Here is a 20,650-nt window from a genome sequence, read left to right as displayed (position 1 = left end):
TTATTTTTTCCTGTGTTCTTTTTGCTGCGTGAGGCCTCGCGTTATCGTGTTGTAGGATCCTTTTTTTGTTATTGACCAAAACAGATCGTTTTTTTTATGAGCTCTTGTTTCATTCGCTCGAGTTGTTCACTGTCACTGTAACGGTCTGACCAGCTTCAAGCAATTCGTAGTGTATGATTCCAGAAAAATCCCACCACACACACACAAGGACCTTCTTTATCGTTAGTGACGGTCGAGGTGTCGGAACAGGTGCTTGTAAGCTGGTCTATTATATCATGAGAAAGCCATTGTCTTTTTCGTGCAGGATTGTTGTATAGCACCCCACTTCTCATCTCCAGTTACAATTCGTCGCAAAAATGGATCAGCTTCATACCGAGACAAAAGAGACGCGCTGATGGTACGCCGTTGATCGAGCGCCGTTAAAACTTTACCAATCTTGGAAAAGTGAAAACGCACTTGGAAAAGTTCTTCAATGAAAAATCGAAGGACTTTTTTAAAAAGGGAATCGAACGATTGCCTTTTCGCTGGCAAAAAGTGTTAGAAAATGAAGGAAATTATTTTGTTCATTAGCACTTAAGATTCCTTTAATAAATAAATGTTTTTCCCCAGAAAAACAAAATTTTGATTACTTTTCGGTCCCCCTAATAATTTGTATAATTTTCCTTTTTTTTTTTTAACTGAAAATTCGTTTTAGAATTGTTCAGTTCAGGAACAAGGGTAGCATTCTCTCTACTGGATTAAGTCGGTGTATAGGGCAGGTTTTAAAAAACTTAATATGTTTTAAATTTCGGAATTTAAGGAAAATGGTATTATTTCGGTTCTAGGGAAAGGTCTCACATTAGTTAAGAAATATGATCACAATAGAATTTGTTTTTTTGTAAACAATAAACTCCGATTTAAAGTGATCGATTATAATCATGGGAAAAAATAATACTTACAAGTCAGTATAGTAAGCATCATGGTTGACATAGCATGGTGTATGAGTATAGAGAACAATAGATTATAATTATCTAAAACTCGGGCTCCATCTATTCCAGAATTATAATACAATAGTCCTAACATTAGTCCAGTTACCAGATTTGCTACAATCCTCATGTAGGTTAATGTCTAGAATAGGAAAAAAAACAATTAAAAATTAAGAATGCCTATAATCTGATCTTACAAAGGACTAAAGCTTCCTTAAGAAAAGCGTGGCCAAGGTGACAAGGCTCCCGTTGTGAAACCTCTCCTCACAAATGCCCAAAGATCAATATACAGGGTGTCCCAAGCTATATGGATAACGACTTTTTCTCGGAAACTAAGATAGCTAGAAAAAAACTAAAAAATACGTGTTCCCTTAGTTTTTTGTTAGGAATCAAAATTTACTTTGTAAATTTTTTACTCGGTGCTTCCAGAAGCGAGATACAGGCACCAACTTCATTTTTTCAAATGGGAAGGTGCGGTTTTTATTTCAGAAATTGATTCCTCTATTTTTTTAAAGAAAAATTTACTCGAAAGGTTTTTTTCTGTGAGCGATATTTTAGAAGTTATGAATGAAAACATGATTCTTATAAGAAATGCCAAAATGATAATATTATAACGGTTTTTTTGATTGAATAAGAAGAAAAGTACTATTTTATCATAAATTTTACTCCTCATTAATATTACAGATCATGCTCGAAATGGCCTCCACCATTAGAGATGCATAGACATGCACTTTCCTGCCCCTTACTGCCAAAGAAATAGATTCAGCTTTAACCGACTTACAGGCATCTATTATTCTCTGCTTTAGTTCATCTACAGATGCAATTCCGGCTTGATTCTGATACACCTAGATTTAGAAATGCTTTTAGGTAAGCAGAAATAAGGAAAGAAAGAAAAAAGTTATGAATAATCACCTTGTTTTTCAGGTATCCCCAAAGGAAATAGTCCATAGGTGTCAAGTCCTGTGAGAGAGGTGGCTACTGAATTGCCCCCGTGTCGATATAACATGCCCATCAAATTGCCTATCGAGATATCTCTTTACATGCCTCATGGTATTATATCGACATGGGGGACGATTCAGTGGCCATCTCGTTCACCGGATTTGACACCTACGGACTATTTCCTTTGGGGATACCTGAAAAACAAGGTGATTATTCATAACTGCTTATCTAAAAGCATTTCTAAATTTAGGTGTATCAGAATCAAGCAGGGATTGCATCTGTAGATGAACTAAAGCAGAGAATAATAGATGCCTGTAACTCGGTTAAAGCCGAATGTACTTCTTTGGCAGTAAGAGGCAATTGGCAGGAAAGTGCATGTCTATGCATCTCTAATTGTGGAGGCCATTTCGAGCATGATCTGCAATATTAATGAGGAGTAAAATTTATGATAAAATAGTACTTTTCTTCTTATTCAATCAAAAAACCGTTATAATATTATCATTTTGGCATTTCTTATAAGAATCATGTTTTCATTCATAACTTCTAAAATATCGCTCACTGTAAAAAACCGTTCTAGTAAATTTTTCTTTAAAAAAAATAGAGGAATCTATTTCTGAAATAAAAACCGCACCTTCCCATTTGAAAAAATAAAGTTGGTGCCTGTATCTCGCTTCTGAATGCACCGAAAAAAATTTACAAATTAAATTTGGATTCCTAACAAAAAACTAAGGGAACCCGTATTTTTTAGTTTTTTTCTAGCTATCTTAGTTTCCGAGAAAAAGTCGTTATCCATATAGCTTGGGACACCCTGTATATGAACCAAAAATTGGCAAAACGTTGGCTAGCTCTAAAAGGATTGAAAACAGGATTTCATCTATAACAGTGATATTTCCTACAGGATGTTAATTAACAAAAGACGATCTTGTAGTTCATCTACATGTCAACACCATTATGTCTTCGGCACTGACTTTTCTTAGCGTCAACTTTTGATTTTTTTTTTTTTACCTAGAAGATAGATTTAAAAAGAAAGTATAAAGTAAAGTAATGCCTATTTTTTGAGGCATGCTTTACATCCAACTACCTAATTAGGTGTCGTGGACGGAGGCGACTATCCAACGTTCTTTATTATTAAATTTCTCATTTTTTTTTTTTGTGGTTTCATTTCTCCAGGTAGTAGATCCCACTCAACCTACTATCTGAGACGATCCATCCATTTCTCCTTATTCGTGGCATCGGTCTACGTCAAACCGTATCCCACCAGGGATTTTAATGCGGAGTCTTTCCACCTGGTCCTAGGTCTTCCCCTTCTTCTTCTTCTTCTTCCCACAACCGTCATCTCATACACTGCCTTTGGGAGTCTGCCTCCACCCATCCTTAACAAATGCCCCAACCATTTTAGCTGCTTAAGCTCCTATAGATTGAAGGATATTTTGTTGGACATCCAAAGCTGTTCTAATGTCCGCATTTCTTACTTTTTCCCCCTACTGGATCTACCTGCTGACCTCCTCCCAGTAGTCCATTACGGTGGATACCCAATCTATTTCTTTCTTTTTTTATTTAGAGTCCAGGTTTCTGCTCCTTATAGCACAATACTTTCAAATATAGCTTTATAGATTAGGTGATTTGTGCTTCGGGAAATACTTTTACTCCACGGCACTGGATTGAGCATCCCTTTGACTCTTTTCCCTTCTCTAATTCTTCTATCCACCTCTGATTTAGAACTATCACCGATCTCAACAACAGATCCCAGGTACTTAAACTTGTGGAATTTTTTCACTTCATTATCCTTCAATTCTATTCTGTGTTTACTTTGAGGCAGATGTTTGGTCTTTGTAATATTTAAACTAAGACCCCCATATTGATGGTTTACATGATTTATATTGATGTCCTAAAGGACGGAAACTGAAATTTCTCATATTAACCATTAAATAAAAATTAAGGGCTAGAGAACGGGAATCGAACCCTTCTTGGCCTTTCTCCAGGTAAAAATCTAAAACCAGAGCTCTTCCACTAGGGCGGAGAAAATAGTTGAAATACCCTTGGAATAGATTATATATTGCTGCTAGACAAAATTAAAACTCACTGAACAAACAAACAATTCTAATAATTAAACCAAGCCTTTAACTATAGTAAACACTCGTAAATTATAGACAATTACACTCAGTAATTATGCTAATTGCCTCCCGTTCATAGCTATGTTAAGTTATAGAAAACAATAAAATTAAACTTACTGAATCTCTTTTAACTTTAACAAATCCTCGGTTAATAATGACTCCAAGTTGATTTAACTGGGAGGTTTCTTGCAAACTGGAAGTACATCTAAGACGGCCAGGAAGTCGGGGACTTTTATGGGATACTGTAAATAAAATATATACTTACTTATATTTTTAATTACGTGATTATGTAATAAAATTGAAAATAAACCTAATCTTAATTATTATTTTTTGTCGTTTTTTCTACGTAAAGGGCAAAAGACATTTCCAGGGTCTAAGAAGTGTGCTTGTTATTTTATAGAGCAGATTATATTTGAGTTTATCGTGACATAAAATAATATATGGTTATTTAAGACATATAATACACTTTATTAATTATTTTTACCTTGTACGGATTAATTGTTCATCGGTTTTGATTAGATAATTCAAGTCAGAGCTTTTTTTTTACTTTTTAAGAGCTTTAAAACTGAATGGTTGGTACAATAAGTGAAACAAGGTGAAATTTTTACATGAAGTATGTACATGGGCTTAGAAAACTTACTCTGATTTTTGTGAACAGCGGCCATCCATTGTGATGAATATGTATTGAGTAAAAACTCAGGTTTTACTCCAAATGTTTAGGACTTACAAATTTCGCATGATTTTTTTTGTTTAGAAAATAACTCACACGACTTTATAGTTCAAATAATTAAGTACCAAAAAAATAATTGACCTTAATATTGTTTACGTACACTTTTAAAGGTACCCATTTTCGATTTATTTTATTTTTTTGAGTTACGCTGACTACATATATATATATTTATATACTCGTACAACTTATTTATTTGTAAAAACAACAATTTTTGGGGGGTTTAATGGGAATTACGTGTCAAAAAGACTTTTAAATTTTATTTAATTATAATATATGTTAATTTACCTTCTACATGACTTGTTGGCGGAAGTTGATCTGCATTTTCGAACCATTGAATTGAACGTCCGTTTTGTGTTCCATTTACTAATGTTAATATTTTCTCTTTACCGTGTTCTCCACATGCTAACTCGATCACTGTGCAAGGGAAAATTGGAAAAAACAAAAATCTCATTAAACAATAAGATGGATTCCCAATAGTTGAATATTTCATGCTGACAGCTCAGAATTCAATTTCCTTAAGTCGGTAACTAAATAATTCTTTTTTGTTTTACAACTCACTCACCATAATCAGCCGGATTATGGTACATTGGACATGGAAGACCAACACTATCCAAATATGGTACCATATTGTTGGCAGAACCTTGGTATAGACATTCACCCTCAGCCAGCACGTATACATGGTCGAAATTCTGGAAAAGCGATGCGCTCGGTTGATGAATGGTGCAGACAATGGTTCTGCCTTGATTTACTAACTGTTTCATCAACTTGATACACAGTAGACATGATGCACTGTCCAGGCCACTGGAAAAAGTGAAATCATTGGCACTAGTAATGGCATTTAGAAATGGCAGATATAAGATATTCCTCTCCTCTAACTACAGATACTTCAAAGTCCTACCTTGTACACTTTTTTTCACACTTTGAACTTTAAATCATATTTAATGATTTCCTGAACAAAATGCTCTGTAACGAACTATTCTAGGATGAGTAAAATTTTACCCAATTATTGTAATGTTACTTCCGATCTGTTACCGATCATAGTAATGCCTATGCGAGCTTTACGTCCAACTACCGATTAGGTGTCGTGGACGGAGGCTACTAGCAAACATACTTTACTGTAAATTTCTTTTATTAGCCATTAAATAAAATCCAAGACCTATGACCGGGGAATCGAACCCAGTACCACAATACATATTAGCTTCGCAGGTCTCGGCTACCGTGACGCCTCGGATATCCGTGTATGTAATAACAATGTATGGGTTTAGACCCCAGCCAAGCACATTATTATTGGCCACCTAGAAATTTGCGAACAATACGGTATGTGTTAAAGATCACTCAATTATCGTGGTTGAATGTAAATATTTCAGTCCTAACCTCTAACGCTGTTATACCGGAGTTGCAGTGCCAGAGGAACTATGACAGTTGTCTGTCGAAAGCACTTTAGAGGCATTACCCGGACGGTATCCACTTCCTTTAGCCTCTTTGTTCCGTACAATAGTAAAAATTAAGGTAAAGTAATCGCCCATTATTTAAGGCGGAGCTTAACGTCCAACTACCAATCAGGTGTCGTGGACGGAGGCGACTAGCAAACTGTAAATTTCTTTGATTAACTTCTAAATAAAATCCAAGGCCTAAGGAATCGAACCCAGTACCACAATACATATTAGCTTTACAGGTCTCGCCTCTAACCGCTCGGCTACCGTGGCGCCTAATTATTATTATTAATAAAACATCGGATGTGTTCTGTTCTCGAAGCACTACAGGCTAAAAGCTGGGGATAATCCGCCTAGTAATTTATTTGGAAAGATAGCTTTTTTGCATGGTCACTGTAAGAAAGATAAGCCGAAAATTAGGGTAACCACTCTTTGGATCTAAACACCCAAGAGTGGCTGCATTCACCGGCACTTATTAGGCTTATTGGTTATAATGGTTCGTTGAAAGGAGTCCGTGAATCGCTAACAGCAATTAAAAATCCCAAACAAATCTCTCCAGAACATTTACTACAGAACATAAGTGCTTACGTAGTTGGTTCATCCAAGAACATCACCAGTGGATTGTTCACCAGTTCTAAAGCAATGGACAATCGCTTCCTTTGACCCCCGGATAGTCTTCCAGCACGTGTTTTCGATGCTTCCATCAGTCCAAGCATAGTCAAAATTTCATCTATCTGAAACAGTAGAGGAAAAAAAAGCTCAACTTTTTTTTTTACGTGTTAGTCGGGGAACTAAAGCTCTATCAGCTGTTTAAATGAACATGAAACATGTCACCCGGTTAAACACACTTAAATCTACTTAAAGCTGTAGAAAAAGAGATTCTAGCTTGAGTTCTGAAGCAGTTGAGTCATCCTAATTATAACGAGTATTTGACCAGTTTTTATCAACATCAATACATAATGATATCCCCCCTCTCCCGTTCAGATAGTATGCAAATAAACTGAAATGTAATTAATTTTTGTGACAATATAATATATTCGAGGTTAACAATTAGGCAAGATTTTCTGTTTTAACAATTCATTCTTCATGGAGTATTAATCATTAACTAACAGACGTTTATTGTGACAACAATTGCGCAGAGATACACCCCATTTTTATGGCTTGATTTTAGAAGTAAACGGTTACATTACGTTTGCAATTTTTAAAGCTATTCATTTCATTTAGTATATAATAACTAGCACCACGTAGTAGTTAAGAGGTTAAAGGCGTAGGCCTCCAAAGCTAAAGGTGCGTGGTTCGATTCCCATAATTAACACACTTTGCTCATGATTTTGTTTAATAAAATTTTGGATATTGATAGTCTTTAAGAATAAAGTAATTACTTAATGCTTATAATGACATTGCGAGGATTCTCGAACGTTTCAAAGCAAGAATAGACGGAGAGACAGGGCGCCTACAACTAATCCCAGTTATACTATACAGTAAGCCAAGGAAAACTGGCCACAATCTTTCGCTCAGAGATGTTGCTGCCGAGATTATGAGAGAATAATAATCAATCCAGAGCAGCTAATTGATTATCAAGTCTAATTCAAGGCAGCCTAGACGGACATTGTGATCACTATTGGCGCTAGGGTATTCTGAACAAAAACATAGTGATTCAGCAGCTTGTTTGGCTCCCCCTCCCCCAGTAAGGTCCCCAGCGTATCCCGCCAAAAGACCTAAACTATTTCCGGCCTAAGAATAAAGTCGGTAAAGTAGCGGCATTAAAGTAAAAAAAATCTAGCAAATAATTTTCCAGGCGAGATGTGAATCCAATTGCCAAATTAGGTATCGAGGACGAAGGCAATTAGCGAACATACTTTCTACGAATTTCACATATTAGCCATTAAATTCAAGGCCCAAGACCGGGAATCGAACCCACTAAACCAACAATAAATCTTAGCTTTGCGGGTCTAGCCTATAACCGCCTAACATATTTTACTATAAATTTCTCATATTAACCATTAAATAAAATCCAAGGCCTAAGACCGGGAATCGAATCCACTAAACCAACAATACATCTTAGCTTTGCGGGTCTAGCCTATAACTGCCTAACATACTTTACTACAAATTTCACATATTAGCCATTTAATAAAATTCTAAGGCCTAGACCAGAAATCGAACCCACTAAACCAACAATACAGCTTAGCTTTGCGGGTCTAGCCTATAACTGCCTAACATACTTTACTACAAATTTCACATATTAGCCATTTAATAAAATTCCAAGGCCTAGACCAGAAATCGAACCCACTAAACCAACAATACAGCTTAGCTTTGCGGGTCTAGCCTATAACTGGCTAACATACTTTACTACAAATTTCACATATTAGCCATTTAAAAAAATTCCAAGGCCTAGACCAGAAATCGAACCCACTAAACCAACAATACATTTTAGTTTTTCCCGGTCTCGCCTCTAACCGCTCTTTTACCCTAAGTTTTTTACTTAAGCAGCAAATCTTAGATTCCGTCTATTCAGGATTTATATACTCTCTAACATCATATATTTAATATGGAGTGGTATTACACGCAACGATAATTTCCAGCCAGTATGCTGAGGGCAAGGAGTTCATCCCTTTGGAGTGTATGAAACTGATGCTTTCCAGCTTTATCCAGGAATCTCCTTCCAAACTCTTGAAGCCTTTAATCACATAGATAGATCTAGGACTGGTGCCATAATAGATCCACTGAGTTGTTAACCCTTATCTAATCTGTTTTCAATTCTTGGAATGTTGATAACGTATAGATTCATTTTCCATTTCAGATTAAGATATTTCATTTAATCTTGCCCTGTAGCTCGAATGTCCTAATGCAAATAAGTGTGCAACATTTCAATTACATCTTTATCGCATATTATTGGGAAAGAAATCTTTTTTTTTTTTTTTAATCCGCTTGAGTGCGTCTATTAAGTGCGCGTATCTTTTCTTTTTACATAATGACTGTAAAGATAGACTTATTACGTCTATTGCGTAAGTCAGCTACGTCATTAAAAAATGACAACCCACAAAGGCATTAATTACAATAATCACCACAATGACTTTCTGGTCTCCCTCCACCACCACTTTGAGTTGTGTTTTGCCCATCTTTGTTTATTACTTGGTTATGCAAACATACTTAGGGGGGGGAGGGTGGCCCAAAAAATGATAAAAATAATGTAGAAGTTATTTTTTTGAGTCTCTAAATTTTAAGGATTGCGTAAAGCGTATTTTATGGACGGGTCTAGACTTCCTACCGTCCATTTATTTCTTGCCTTCTCTTGTCGTGCCCAAGTCTCGTAAAAGAGTTTTACTGCGACAAAGAGATCAAAACATTCTTTCGAAAATGATTTCAAATAATTCAGAACAATTTATTTATTTACTTAAAATGAAAAGATTAAAAAAACTCTCCGCCACAGTTTCCCTGTAGGAGAGGAGTTAGCCCCACATTTGTGAGCACCCCCTGTACTGTGATTATAATCACAGTACAGTTATTAACAGTATAATTATTAGTAATAACTTGTAAGTTATAAAGTAATGATGGTTTTGGTTTATTTCGACCGTTGTTGATGGTTGATTTTTGGGGAATATCGAGGTGCGGTCATAAATACCAAAAAAAAAAAAAAACAAATTTTGTTACTGCATACCAACGTTTCGGTAAATTTATTATCTTCTTCAGGGTATTGTAAAAAAAGGTTTGTGGAGTTTGAAAGCACTTTCCATGAATCCACAACAGTTATGATGATGTAGCTAAACATTTAACTCCACAAACATTTTTTACAATACCCTGAAGAAGGTAAAATATATTTACCGAAACGTTGGTGTGAAGTAACAAAATTTGCACCTCGATATTTCTCAAAAACAATAATTAAAGTAATAAATAATAAAGTAATGAAAATCTCACCCAGATTTTGATAAAATTAGGCAGGAAGAAGGGGCTAAGGCTTTCCTACGTAATACTCGTAATAATGTGCTTCTACTTTTACTAAGGGAATGTACTACAATCGATTCAAATTATCGACGCGTGTACCGATTTTCAAATTGTCAAAAAGTACAATCATTTAGATCTGAGTTTTCCAAGCTAATGTAGTATTCAAAGGCTGAAATTTGGCCACGCTTTTCTCCATTATGAATCACAAAAAAAAAGGAGCAAAAAAAACTTACAATAGCAAATTTTTCCAGCTCTGAATATCTGGCCGTAAGTTTAAGATCAGCTGCAACTTTCATATTCTCACGAACGGTCAGCAATGGCTGAAGACGATCATCTTGTGTAATGTAACAGGATACTCGTCTGAACTCGTCTAGATCTCGTTCTCGGCCGTTTATGGTGACCACTCCGCGAACACCTGTGATTCTGTTAACATTATAAAAAAAAACGTATAATAAACAAGGAAATTCAAAAAAAGTAACTTTCCCAGTTGAGAAGTTGAGAGTTACTTTTGGTGCGCAACATAAGTGAGGCGCGTAGTCATGACAACATGAAGTACTTCATACTGAACTTTGACATGGGTTTTCTACTTCCTGAAAGAAGTTCTGGCACCAGTCTAGCGTGAACAATACTTTCAAAATACACACAGGGCCCAGCTATGGTTTGGTTACCCATACCAGCGAACTCTCAAACTTTAAGATCATCGTCATACACAATCAATCATCTTTAAACATTCTTACTAGACCACAAATATATTGTAGGAACATACACTGACGTGTAAGGAGTAACCCAGAACTTTAAGGCACTTCTCCTCAATAATGGGCCCCCTTATGTATCTATCGAGTACGAATATTTTAATTAATTGAACCGCTTGTAGTGCAATTGGGTTCACCCAATTCTTCATGGATGACGAAGTTACTGCATAGGCTCGCAGAGATAGTTGATGAGTACAACTTATTTAGTATTAACGAATCTACAAACAACTCATTTCAGACATTTTGTTGAACTTCTCAGTAACTAGAACCAAAAAGAGGGGGGAAAGTAGATGAAAACTTTTTCTTAAAAGAAAATGACTGTTTTTCCGGTCAAATTCCTGCAGTTCATTGAGAAAGTAAACGTCACTTGGAGGAGTTATTGAGCTCAAAATATGAGGACCTAAAATTCCGTTTGAGTTTTTTCAAAACAAAGTAAAACAAGTTTCCGCCACATTAGATGAGATTAAATTAGGGCAGCCTCAAGGCCTACGCCACTGCAACCCCCCCTTTGGAATCTATTGTGGGCTCCCCAACTTTAGAGCTCGCCCTCCAGACCCGCGTCCGTTTAATCAGACTCTTAATTCTGGAGAGCGACTACTGGGGTAAAGCTTGGTTTTTCAATCCCCCGAGAAGTAAGCCGCCCCTCACACTGACACAACACGTGCAGTACCCGTTTCTCCCTCCTCTTCCTGACAGAACCTATAGAGGCTATCATCTGCCAGGCCCATGCGATGCATGTGTTTCCTGAGCCTGCAGTGGCCCAGTTAATACGCCTACAATTATCCTTATAGCCCCACGCGGCCTTGACTGATTAATTCTGCAGTCAGCTTCCGCCACATTACTTCCTATCTGTGTTTAAAAAGATAAAAAAATGTAAATGAAGTCTTCTAAGATTAATTACCGTTTTACTACAGTTGTTTATTATTTAAGGCTCGTCAATATCTGTGGTTATTCACATCCGCTCCTTACAGCCAACACTATTACCCAGACAGTGGAGCTGTAAGAAGCTCCTAGGGATTCCTCGAGCTAATCCCTTCCCTTTCTTAGTTGCGCTTGATAATTGGTTTTAAAGGATAAGAAAGATGTTCACTTTATTCCCTTAATATCTTATTAAAAGAGGGTTACTTCTAATTGGTGTTGATTTTTGCTTGGACTGGGCAAAAGTTGTTTAGGATTGGGGCTGGATATCCAATTTGGATTGCAATGAATTCCACCAAGACATTGCCATGCTGGTAAGGATTTACTATTTTAGTTAGGAGCAGACAGGGAGTCTAAAAAGCTTCACCGAACAATGCCTCAATGTTAGAAATAGTAAATCATGTAATTCTTCTGTTTTTAGACACTTCTGTTTTTAGACACCCCCGATTCGCAACTGTTGTTTCCCTCACATTTACTGTAGATTAATTTTTAAAAAACAGCTAATTTTCCTTACCTATAACCAGACAGTACATCAAGTAATGTAGATTTTCCAGCACCTGATGGACCCATAATCGCGATCAATTGAGCTGGTAGGAATCTTCCGTGGACATTATGTAAAATTTCTTTTGTTCCTGAACAAAATGAACAAAAATAAAAAGAAGAATATTTTAAATAAATTGTTCAATGTAAATTTACAAAAAACATTATTAGTGACGATTAAAAAAAGGGTAAACAATCGCTTCGTTACATGAGTAGTAATCATTACGTTCCCCTTATGGTTATTACAATAATTACTTTGATGGTTTTTATGACTTATTTTTTATTGCCAGTAAATGTTTAGACCTCTTTAGATTTCTACGTCATTTTTGTGTACAGAGATTATGTTTTTGGTTTTGTGTTTTAATTAGGTTTTACTCAGTTTACGAATTAAGTGAAACTGGTTTTGTTTCCTTCAACTTTATTGATGATTTTTGGGGTCAATAATTTCACAAACACATTTTTTTCATATCAACGTTTCGGTAAATATATTACCTTCTTCAGGGTCTGTACAAAAGAAATATTACACTAATATAGAAAACAAAGTGAGTAAAATACAAAATATTTCAAAAAATGTTCATACATTTTTTGAAATTGTCCAGAAAAAAATATTTGTAATGACTTACATTGTAAAATTTATGGAGTTTTTAATGTTAAGCTACATCATCATCTGTAACTGTTGAGGATTCATGGAAAAGCGGGTTTATATATAGAGATAAGGGAGGGGTGAAAAACAATAGGGCTGGGAAAACCGTGAGAAATTGTTAAGTTACTGTTTGAAGAATGTTATTGTAGAAATTAGAAAGGTTGTTCTCTGTCTGTCCTAAAGTTGATGGATTTTTGGTTTATTTTTTAAATGTGTATCATTTCTAATATGTTCCGTTTGTTTCCGGTTGGTGTTCGTTGCAAGTATGGAAGTGTTGTCAAATTCGTGTTGCAGGTGTTTAATGAGAGCAGATAATGTATCATTAGGTTTTTATAGTCTTGCAGTCATGTTGGTGTTGGTATAGTCTTTTGTTCAGATATCCTGATGTTTGTCCAACATATGTGGCATCAGAATTTTTGCAATCGATTTCATACAAGGTGATTCTTACCGTAATCATAGGTCAAGAAGTCTTGCATACTGGGGGTGCATTAAAATGATGTGATGATTGCTTTTATTTGATGATAAAAAACAAAATTTATACCTGATTCACTCACAACCATTACACTGTACTACATGTTTTAAAATCTTCAATGATAATTAGTTTTTTTACTTTGCGTCACCAATAACATTTTTTGCAGTCAGAGGACCTCCCAAAACGTGTATTTCAGGGTGGAAAATTAATACCGAAAACCGTTCACGAATAGATAAAATTGTAACTTTGATCTTAAATATCTAGACTAATATTAGGGATATCGAAACGTTTATTAACGTCATTTTTCACAGTGTTTTACGTAGTTTTTATAATCATTGTCAAAACCAGTGGTCCTTATGAAACTACGATCAGGTTTTTGCCCGTAACTCAGCCAAAAATGAAGATACAGCGTCGGGGGCAGAAAAGTTTAAAAAAAATAGACCAAAAAAACATTTAGTTTACTTCGTGGGTTTTTTCGGAATTTCGGTTTCCTAAAAAGTTATTAGCGATTGGGGCGTCTTAAATGGATCACCCATTGTATAAACAATATTGGGAACACACTTCTTTTTATATTAAACTGTGCAGTGTTTGTTACTAAGTAGAACCAGAAAAACTTAACGGGATTACAAAAACTATTATCAATTATTATCATTAATTAAATGAATGATAACGATTAAATAATCAAATATCGATTTATGTTTTCATAAAATCTAAACAGAGATTATTTAATAATGAAATGAAGGTCAAGATTCATCAATTAACACAAAAAAATATTTAATTCAATGAATTTTGAAATTTTATGGTTTAACTCGCTGAAGCACGGAAGCTAATCCGAGATGAACACTCATAACTTGCTTTTACTTCTTACTCAATTCTTGCTTTGTACAAAAAAAATAACGCCATTTTCTCTTAACATCATTTACGTCATTAATTTTTCATGAAAATGAAAATTTCTCCAAAAGATAGTAGACATCAGTATTAATTGTATTAGCTTATAGTTTCAGATCGAGCTATATCCGGTTGGGTATACAAAAATTCATATTTGTATTTGCCCTTAACTTCTTGTAGTCTTCCCTCTCACTGAGTAAGCGTTCATCAATGGCCATCCTGAAACTGGAAGGTCTATCCAACAGTAGGATCATTTTGTGGCAAACTTATTACCCATTTCATGTCCTTTGTAAATGACGTTTGCAGTTCGCGACCAAAGTTAAAACAAAACAGAATGCAAATAACATAAATTTTCCAGTTTACCTTTTCTAAATCCCAGCGAAGCTCTGTACTGGAGATCTTGAAATCGAATTTCCACTGGTTCTGTGGCCGGCAACCGGGTAAACGTTATCTGTTCTCTAATTTGCATTGGAAGTTCCTCCATTCTAGTCGATTCTACTTCCATAGTGGCCGCTGTACATCCACTATCGTCCATTGTGCTGTCCACTGTGTGCGGAAAAAAGTTTATTTTTAATTGTAAATTTAGGCAGATTTCACCCAATGAGGGTGTCGTGGACGGAGACGACTAGCAAACATTAAGATCTCATACTAAAGAAAAACCAAGGCCTAGACTGGAAATCGAACCTACTTCGATTATCACAACTATTTTTTTTTTACTACGTCACCAGTCACACAAATAACAATTTATTTTTGAGAAATTTCAATAGGTACAACTAATTTCTACGTCATTCAGAAAAAATATTTTAAAATAATGACGTATTTGTTCCAAATTAATTTAATTCCTTGAAGGATGTCGTACTTTTTATTTTTTATTTCTTTTTTTTAACCAATTAAAACTCCTTATCATATTTATTATTATAAAACTAATATTATTATTTAAAAAAAAACATTTTAATTATTGAATTGCAATTATATTTTGCTGTTTTTTAATGATAATTTTGCAATACTGATAAGTTTATGCACGTTTAAATCTGCATTTTTTTTGCATCAATTGTGTTTTCTGTATCGAATACACTTTGACCTAGTTAATTTCTTTGGCCTTCATTGGATTATTTATTATGAAATAATTTTTATCAATAACTAACATAATACGAGTATGTTATCAACAAAATGACGGTAAGAATGTTTTGTATAAAAGGAAACATAAACTTAAATTATCCGCCGCCAAGAGTTGTAAATTTTTAATAACTTCATGTGCTAATTATATATTTAATATTGTAACACTTTTACCATCATATTTGATCAATACTGTTAATATTAACCAGTAATTGTTTAATACAAAGCGACAAACAAAGTTAATATTTTTTTGTTAAAATGAAAAAAATAAAAAAAAATAATAATAATTCGAAACATTGAAAATTGGTAAGCACACTCACACGACATTTTCTTATATTTTTCCCGAGTATTTAATTCTATAATAAAGGGATATTTCTTGCGAAATATCAATTAAAAAAATAAATAAAGAATTGGGCATACAGTAAGTAAAGTAAAGTAATCGCCTATTTGTTCAGGCGGGACGTAACGTCCAACTACCACAAATTAGGTGTCGTGGACGGAGGCGACTAGCAAACATACTTTACTGTAAATTCCTTTTATTAACCATTAAATAAAATCCAAGGCCTAAGACCGGGAATCGAACCCACTAGACTAAACCAACAATACATCTTAGCTTTGCGGGTCTAGCCTATAACCGCCTAACGTACTTTAATATAAATTTCTCATATTAACCTTTAAATAAAATCTAAAGTCTAGACAAGAGAATCGAACCCACTAAACCAACAATACATCTTAGCTTTGCGGGTCTAGCCTATAACCGCCTAACATACTTTAATATAAATTTCTCATATTAACCATTAAATAAAATCTAAAGTCTAGACAAGAGAATCGAACCCACTAAACCAACAATAAATCTTAGCTTTGCGGGTCTAGCCTATAACCGCCTAACATACTTTAATATAAATTTCTCATATTAACCATTAAATAAAATCTAAAGTCTAGACAAGAGAATCGAACCCACTTAACCAACAATACATCTTAGCTTTGCGGGTCTAGCCTATAACCGCCTAACATACTTTAATATAAATTTCTCATATTAACCATTAAATAAAATCTAAAGTCTAGACAAGAGAATCGAACCCACTAAACCAACAATACATCTTAGCTTTGCGGGTCTAGCATATAACCACTCGGCTACCGTGGCGCCTAATTGGGCATACAGTAACACTTGGTTTACCTATTAACAAAATAGTAAAACTAAAGTCAATTTAAATAAATAGATAAATAAATACAAAAATAGATGAAGCATTAAAATTTTATGTAAATTTAGAAGCGTGATTAAAATATGAGCTTCTCAATTAAACGAAAATGAAAAAAAAATAAACGCATGGCTTCTTCACTTTGTTAATGGCCTTTTACACGTTCACCTTAGCCCATTAACAATGCAAATGGCGTCATCAAGGACAGCCTAACAAGAGATTTAAATAACTTGTTAGTTCTGTTTACTAGAAAGTCGTAATTAACACTAATCTGCCAATAATGCTAAAAAAATTCAGATTTAAATAATACATTAAATAGTTTGTAGCATCTAAAGCTGTTAATCTGCAATTGTTAAGCCTTTTTTATTTTTAGCCTAAATTTAAGGTTCATTATTACTTCATCTTGAAACCTTGTATAGTACCTCAAACCGTTCAGGGAGTAGCTGAATGGGAGAGGAATTTAAACTGTAATTATTTAATCTGACAATGACAGTATATTCAAATTATTGCGTTATTGAGTTCGTAATTGATAAAAATTGGTGTTAACTTGTAATTTAATAAAACATCATAGTTTAAAAAAGGAAGCATACAATTTATTATTTAAAAAAATATATTAAACTGAAAAGTGTGACTATAGACTCGGTAATAAATGAAATACTAAAAATTAAGCCTACAATCAATTTGCTGATTGAGGCACATGTTTCAAAATACCTACGGTAGCCGAGCGTTTAAGAGACTAGACCAGCATTGCTAAGATGTATTGTTGGTTTAGTGGGTTCGAATCCCAGTCTTGGCCTTGGTTTTTATTTAATGGTTAATTAGAAAAATTTTGTAGTAAAATGTTTGTTAGTCGCCTGCGTCCACGACACCTAATTGGTTGTTGGACGTTAAGCCCCGCCTGAAAAAATAGGCGATTACTTTACTTTACTTTTACTTTTTACATTGTACTAGAACCCCTTGAGATTAAGTGCTTCGAAATGTCCATTATATACAAGTTTATGAAGAAACAAAAAAGCACTAATGTAAAAGCACTGTTAACATTTGTGACAGTTAAGTTTTTAAGAAGGCCAGCCAGATCTTACATTGGACTGCATGACCAAATGCAAAAAATACTTGGGTGTCACCTGAAAAAAAGGATCAGTTAGATTATAAATGCACAGATATTAACAGAAAAATAATGTTATCCAGCAATTTTTAGCTGGATTTGTTGGTCTCGAAGCCCTGTTGACTCTTATGCGATAAGTGGGTTAACGGGGAACAATGGGCATTTTGGACTGCCTGCGTGCTTTCCCCTTTTCTTGGCGGAATCCCCCTTAAATACAATCTAATTGTTGTAAATTTGGTAGTAAAATGTTTACTAGTCGCCTGCGTTCACGACACCTAATTGATAGTTAGACGTTTAAAGCATGTTTTTTTTTACTTTTACTTTTCTTTTTACACTTATTACCAGTCCAAGTCATTCGATTTTTTTTTTCCCCCTATCCCGCGACAAAGGAGTTAAGCCATTTTTCGTCTGGCAGCCCCAATATCTTTCATAGTAGTCATATCCTGTAGTGCCGGGCACTTTTTTCAAATGCTTAAAAATCATTAAACCGTTATTGCACAATGGACAATTCGGCGAGTCCCTAATACCTATTTTGTGGAGATGTGCCTGCAGGTAATCGTGCCCTGTAGTTCCTCGTAAGAGCACGATAGACTCTTTTCTTGGGAGGCCGGCAGGTATCCTGTATTCTAGCAGTGTTGCCCACTGCTTTCCAGGCGGCCATGCTCCTGAATTCCACCTGTAATTTCCCCTTTATGAGGTTACCTATAACTATTCGAATTTTTCACTTTTCTGAATTTCCCAATATAGCATCTACTAGTTTCACTTAACTCTACAAACACACATATGTTGATCTAACAACTTTTATTTAAATGATTATGAACGGAAAATTCATTTAAGCGCACACTCAGTGGAGGTGTATTGAAAGTGTCATTTCAAGGGTCCACTATAAAATTTTTATGAAAATTAAATATTTTTTGAAATTAGACTTACACAAAATTTCTAGTGTGGGTAACTGGTCATTCAGGACACAAGGGAAACGAAGTGGCAGATTTATTGGCCCGGGAAGGCTCTGCGGGACACTTCGTTGGCCCGGAGCCCTGCTTTGGGGTTTAGAAATGTGTCAAGTCTGCGGCCATCAATGTATGGGTGCAGAGTAGGGCTCAGGAGTGGTGGCTTGCCACCACTGGGCTGAGACAGGCGAAGGAGTTCATCAGAGGCTATTCGCCGAGACTGACCGCAGAATTAATCCGTCAAGGCCGCGTGGGGCTATAAGGATAATTGTAGGCGTATTAACTGGGCTATCCAGCCCCAATCCTAAACAACTTTTGCCCAGTCCAAGCAAAAATCAACACCAATTAGAAGTAACCCTCTTTTAATAAGATATTAAGGGAATAAAGTGAACATCTTTCTTATCCTTTAAAACCAATTATCAAGCGCAACTAAGAAAGGGAAGGGATTAGCTCGAGGAATCCCTAGGAGCTTCTTACAGCTCCACTGTCTGGGTAATAGTGTTGGCTGTAAGGAGCGGATGTGAATAACCACAGATATTGACGAGCCTTAAATAATAAACAACTGTAGTAAAACGGTAATTAATCTTAGAAGACTTCATTTACATTTTTTTATCTTTTTAAACACAGATAGGAAGTAATGTGGCGGAAGCTGACTGCAGAATTAATCAGTCAAGGCCGCGTGGGGCTATAAGGATAATTGTAGGCGTATTAACTGGGCCACTGCAGGCTCAGGAAACACATGCATCGCATGGGCCTGGCAGAAGATAGCCTTTGTAGGTTCTGTCAGGAAGAGGAGTAAACGGCACTGCACGTGTTGTGTCAGTGTGAGGGGCTCGTATGGCTAAGGATGTTACTTCTCGGGGAGGAAAAACCAAGGCCTGAGAGCTTTACCCAGGAGCCACTCTCCAGAATTAAGAGTCTGATTAAACGGACGGGTCTGGAGGGTGAGCACTAAAGCCGGGGAGCCACAATAGATCCACAGGGGTCGCGGTGGCGCAGGCCTTGAGGCCACCCTAATTTAATCTAATCTAATCTAATCTACACAAAATTTTGTTGAAATCCTTGACAAACTGTAATCAGATAAAGACGTGTGCTTTTTATTGTTATTATTTCTTCACGATTACAATAATACAAATCTATTTTAAAATTGACCTCTGCCATTAAAATTAAAAAAAAAAAAAAGAAATAGATGAGTAATGACTTTTATGCAATACTTGCGCAATGACTATCGATTGTACATTTCGATAATTTACATATTATACAAATTATTGTCATCTTATTCTAACTATGTCTAATACATCAGCATAAATTTAAGATTAAAGAAAAGGCGTGTATTTGGAACATTTGTAGACTTAAAGCGTGCTTTCGATTCGGTTCCTCACTCTCAGTTGTGGAGTAAATTAAATGGTATTGGTCTTAATGGCAAGTTATTGAGAATAATAATGTCTATTTATAATGGCACGAATATTGTCATCTCGCAAGATAATTCCTCTTCTTCGGAGATCCCGTTTACCGAGGGAGTTTTACAGGGAGAAATTTTAAGCCCGCTACTGTTCGCCCTCTACATTAGCGATATTGTATGCTTCTTTAATAGTAATGGGTCTTCAGGTATTGATGTTGCTCCTAATAAAAGTCTGAACATGATCTTATACGCGGATGACATTGTTATGCTGTCTGGTACCAGAAATGATGCACAGTGTCAATTAGATTTGTTAGAAAAGTATTGTCAGATGTGGGGTTTAACTGTGAACGTTGATAAGACTGTTGTTCTTCCCTTCCAGAGAGGTACAAAAATGGGTGATATTAAACATTTATGTTATAAGTCATCTAAACTTAATTTTGTGAAAAAATTTACTTATTTGGGTGTCGTGTTTACAAGTTCCCTAAAATTTCGAGCTGCATGCGATGAGTTTATTAAGAAATTTAATGTAGCAAATTCAGTTG

At 35.3% G+C, this 20,650-nt stretch overlaps 1 protein-coding gene across 3 annotated transcripts in view; it reads right to left on the bottom strand.

Annotated features, from left to right (window-relative positions):
- LOC141456998 (ATP-binding cassette sub-family G member 4) overlaps window positions 1-20,650 on the bottom strand; it is a 65,701-nt gene that overhangs the window by 10,614 nt on the left and 34,437 nt on the right. For 2 of the 3 annotated variants that reach the window (XM_074133451.1, XM_074133452.1), the window contains exons 2-9: window positions 14,700-14,882; window positions 12,308-12,425; window positions 10,357-10,546; window positions 6,770-6,915; window positions 5,311-5,549; window positions 5,034-5,162; window positions 4,136-4,260; window positions 939-1,107 (exon numbers count right to left, since the gene is read on the bottom strand). In XM_074133451.1, the coding sequence (XP_073989552.1) occupies window positions 939-1,107; window positions 4,136-4,260; window positions 5,034-5,162; window positions 5,311-5,549; window positions 6,770-6,915; window positions 10,357-10,546; window positions 12,308-12,425; window positions 14,700-14,882 (1,299 nt within the window). The remainder of the gene's footprint in view (window positions 1-938; window positions 1,108-4,135; window positions 4,261-5,033; window positions 5,163-5,310; window positions 5,550-6,769; window positions 6,916-10,356; window positions 10,547-12,307; window positions 12,426-14,699; window positions 14,883-20,650) is intronic. The other variant, XM_074133453.1, reaches the window with a different exon arrangement.

This window comes from Rhodnius prolixus, unplaced genomic scaffold (assembly GCF_049639745.1).
Source record: "Rhodnius prolixus isolate KJV_2025 unplaced genomic scaffold, Rpr scaffold_10, whole genome shotgun sequence".
NCBI lineage: Eukaryota > Metazoa > Arthropoda > Insecta > Hemiptera > Reduviidae > Rhodnius > Rhodnius prolixus.
Note: the sequence above shows the minus strand (reverse complement) of the source record. Positions and strands in the feature narration are given on the sequence as shown.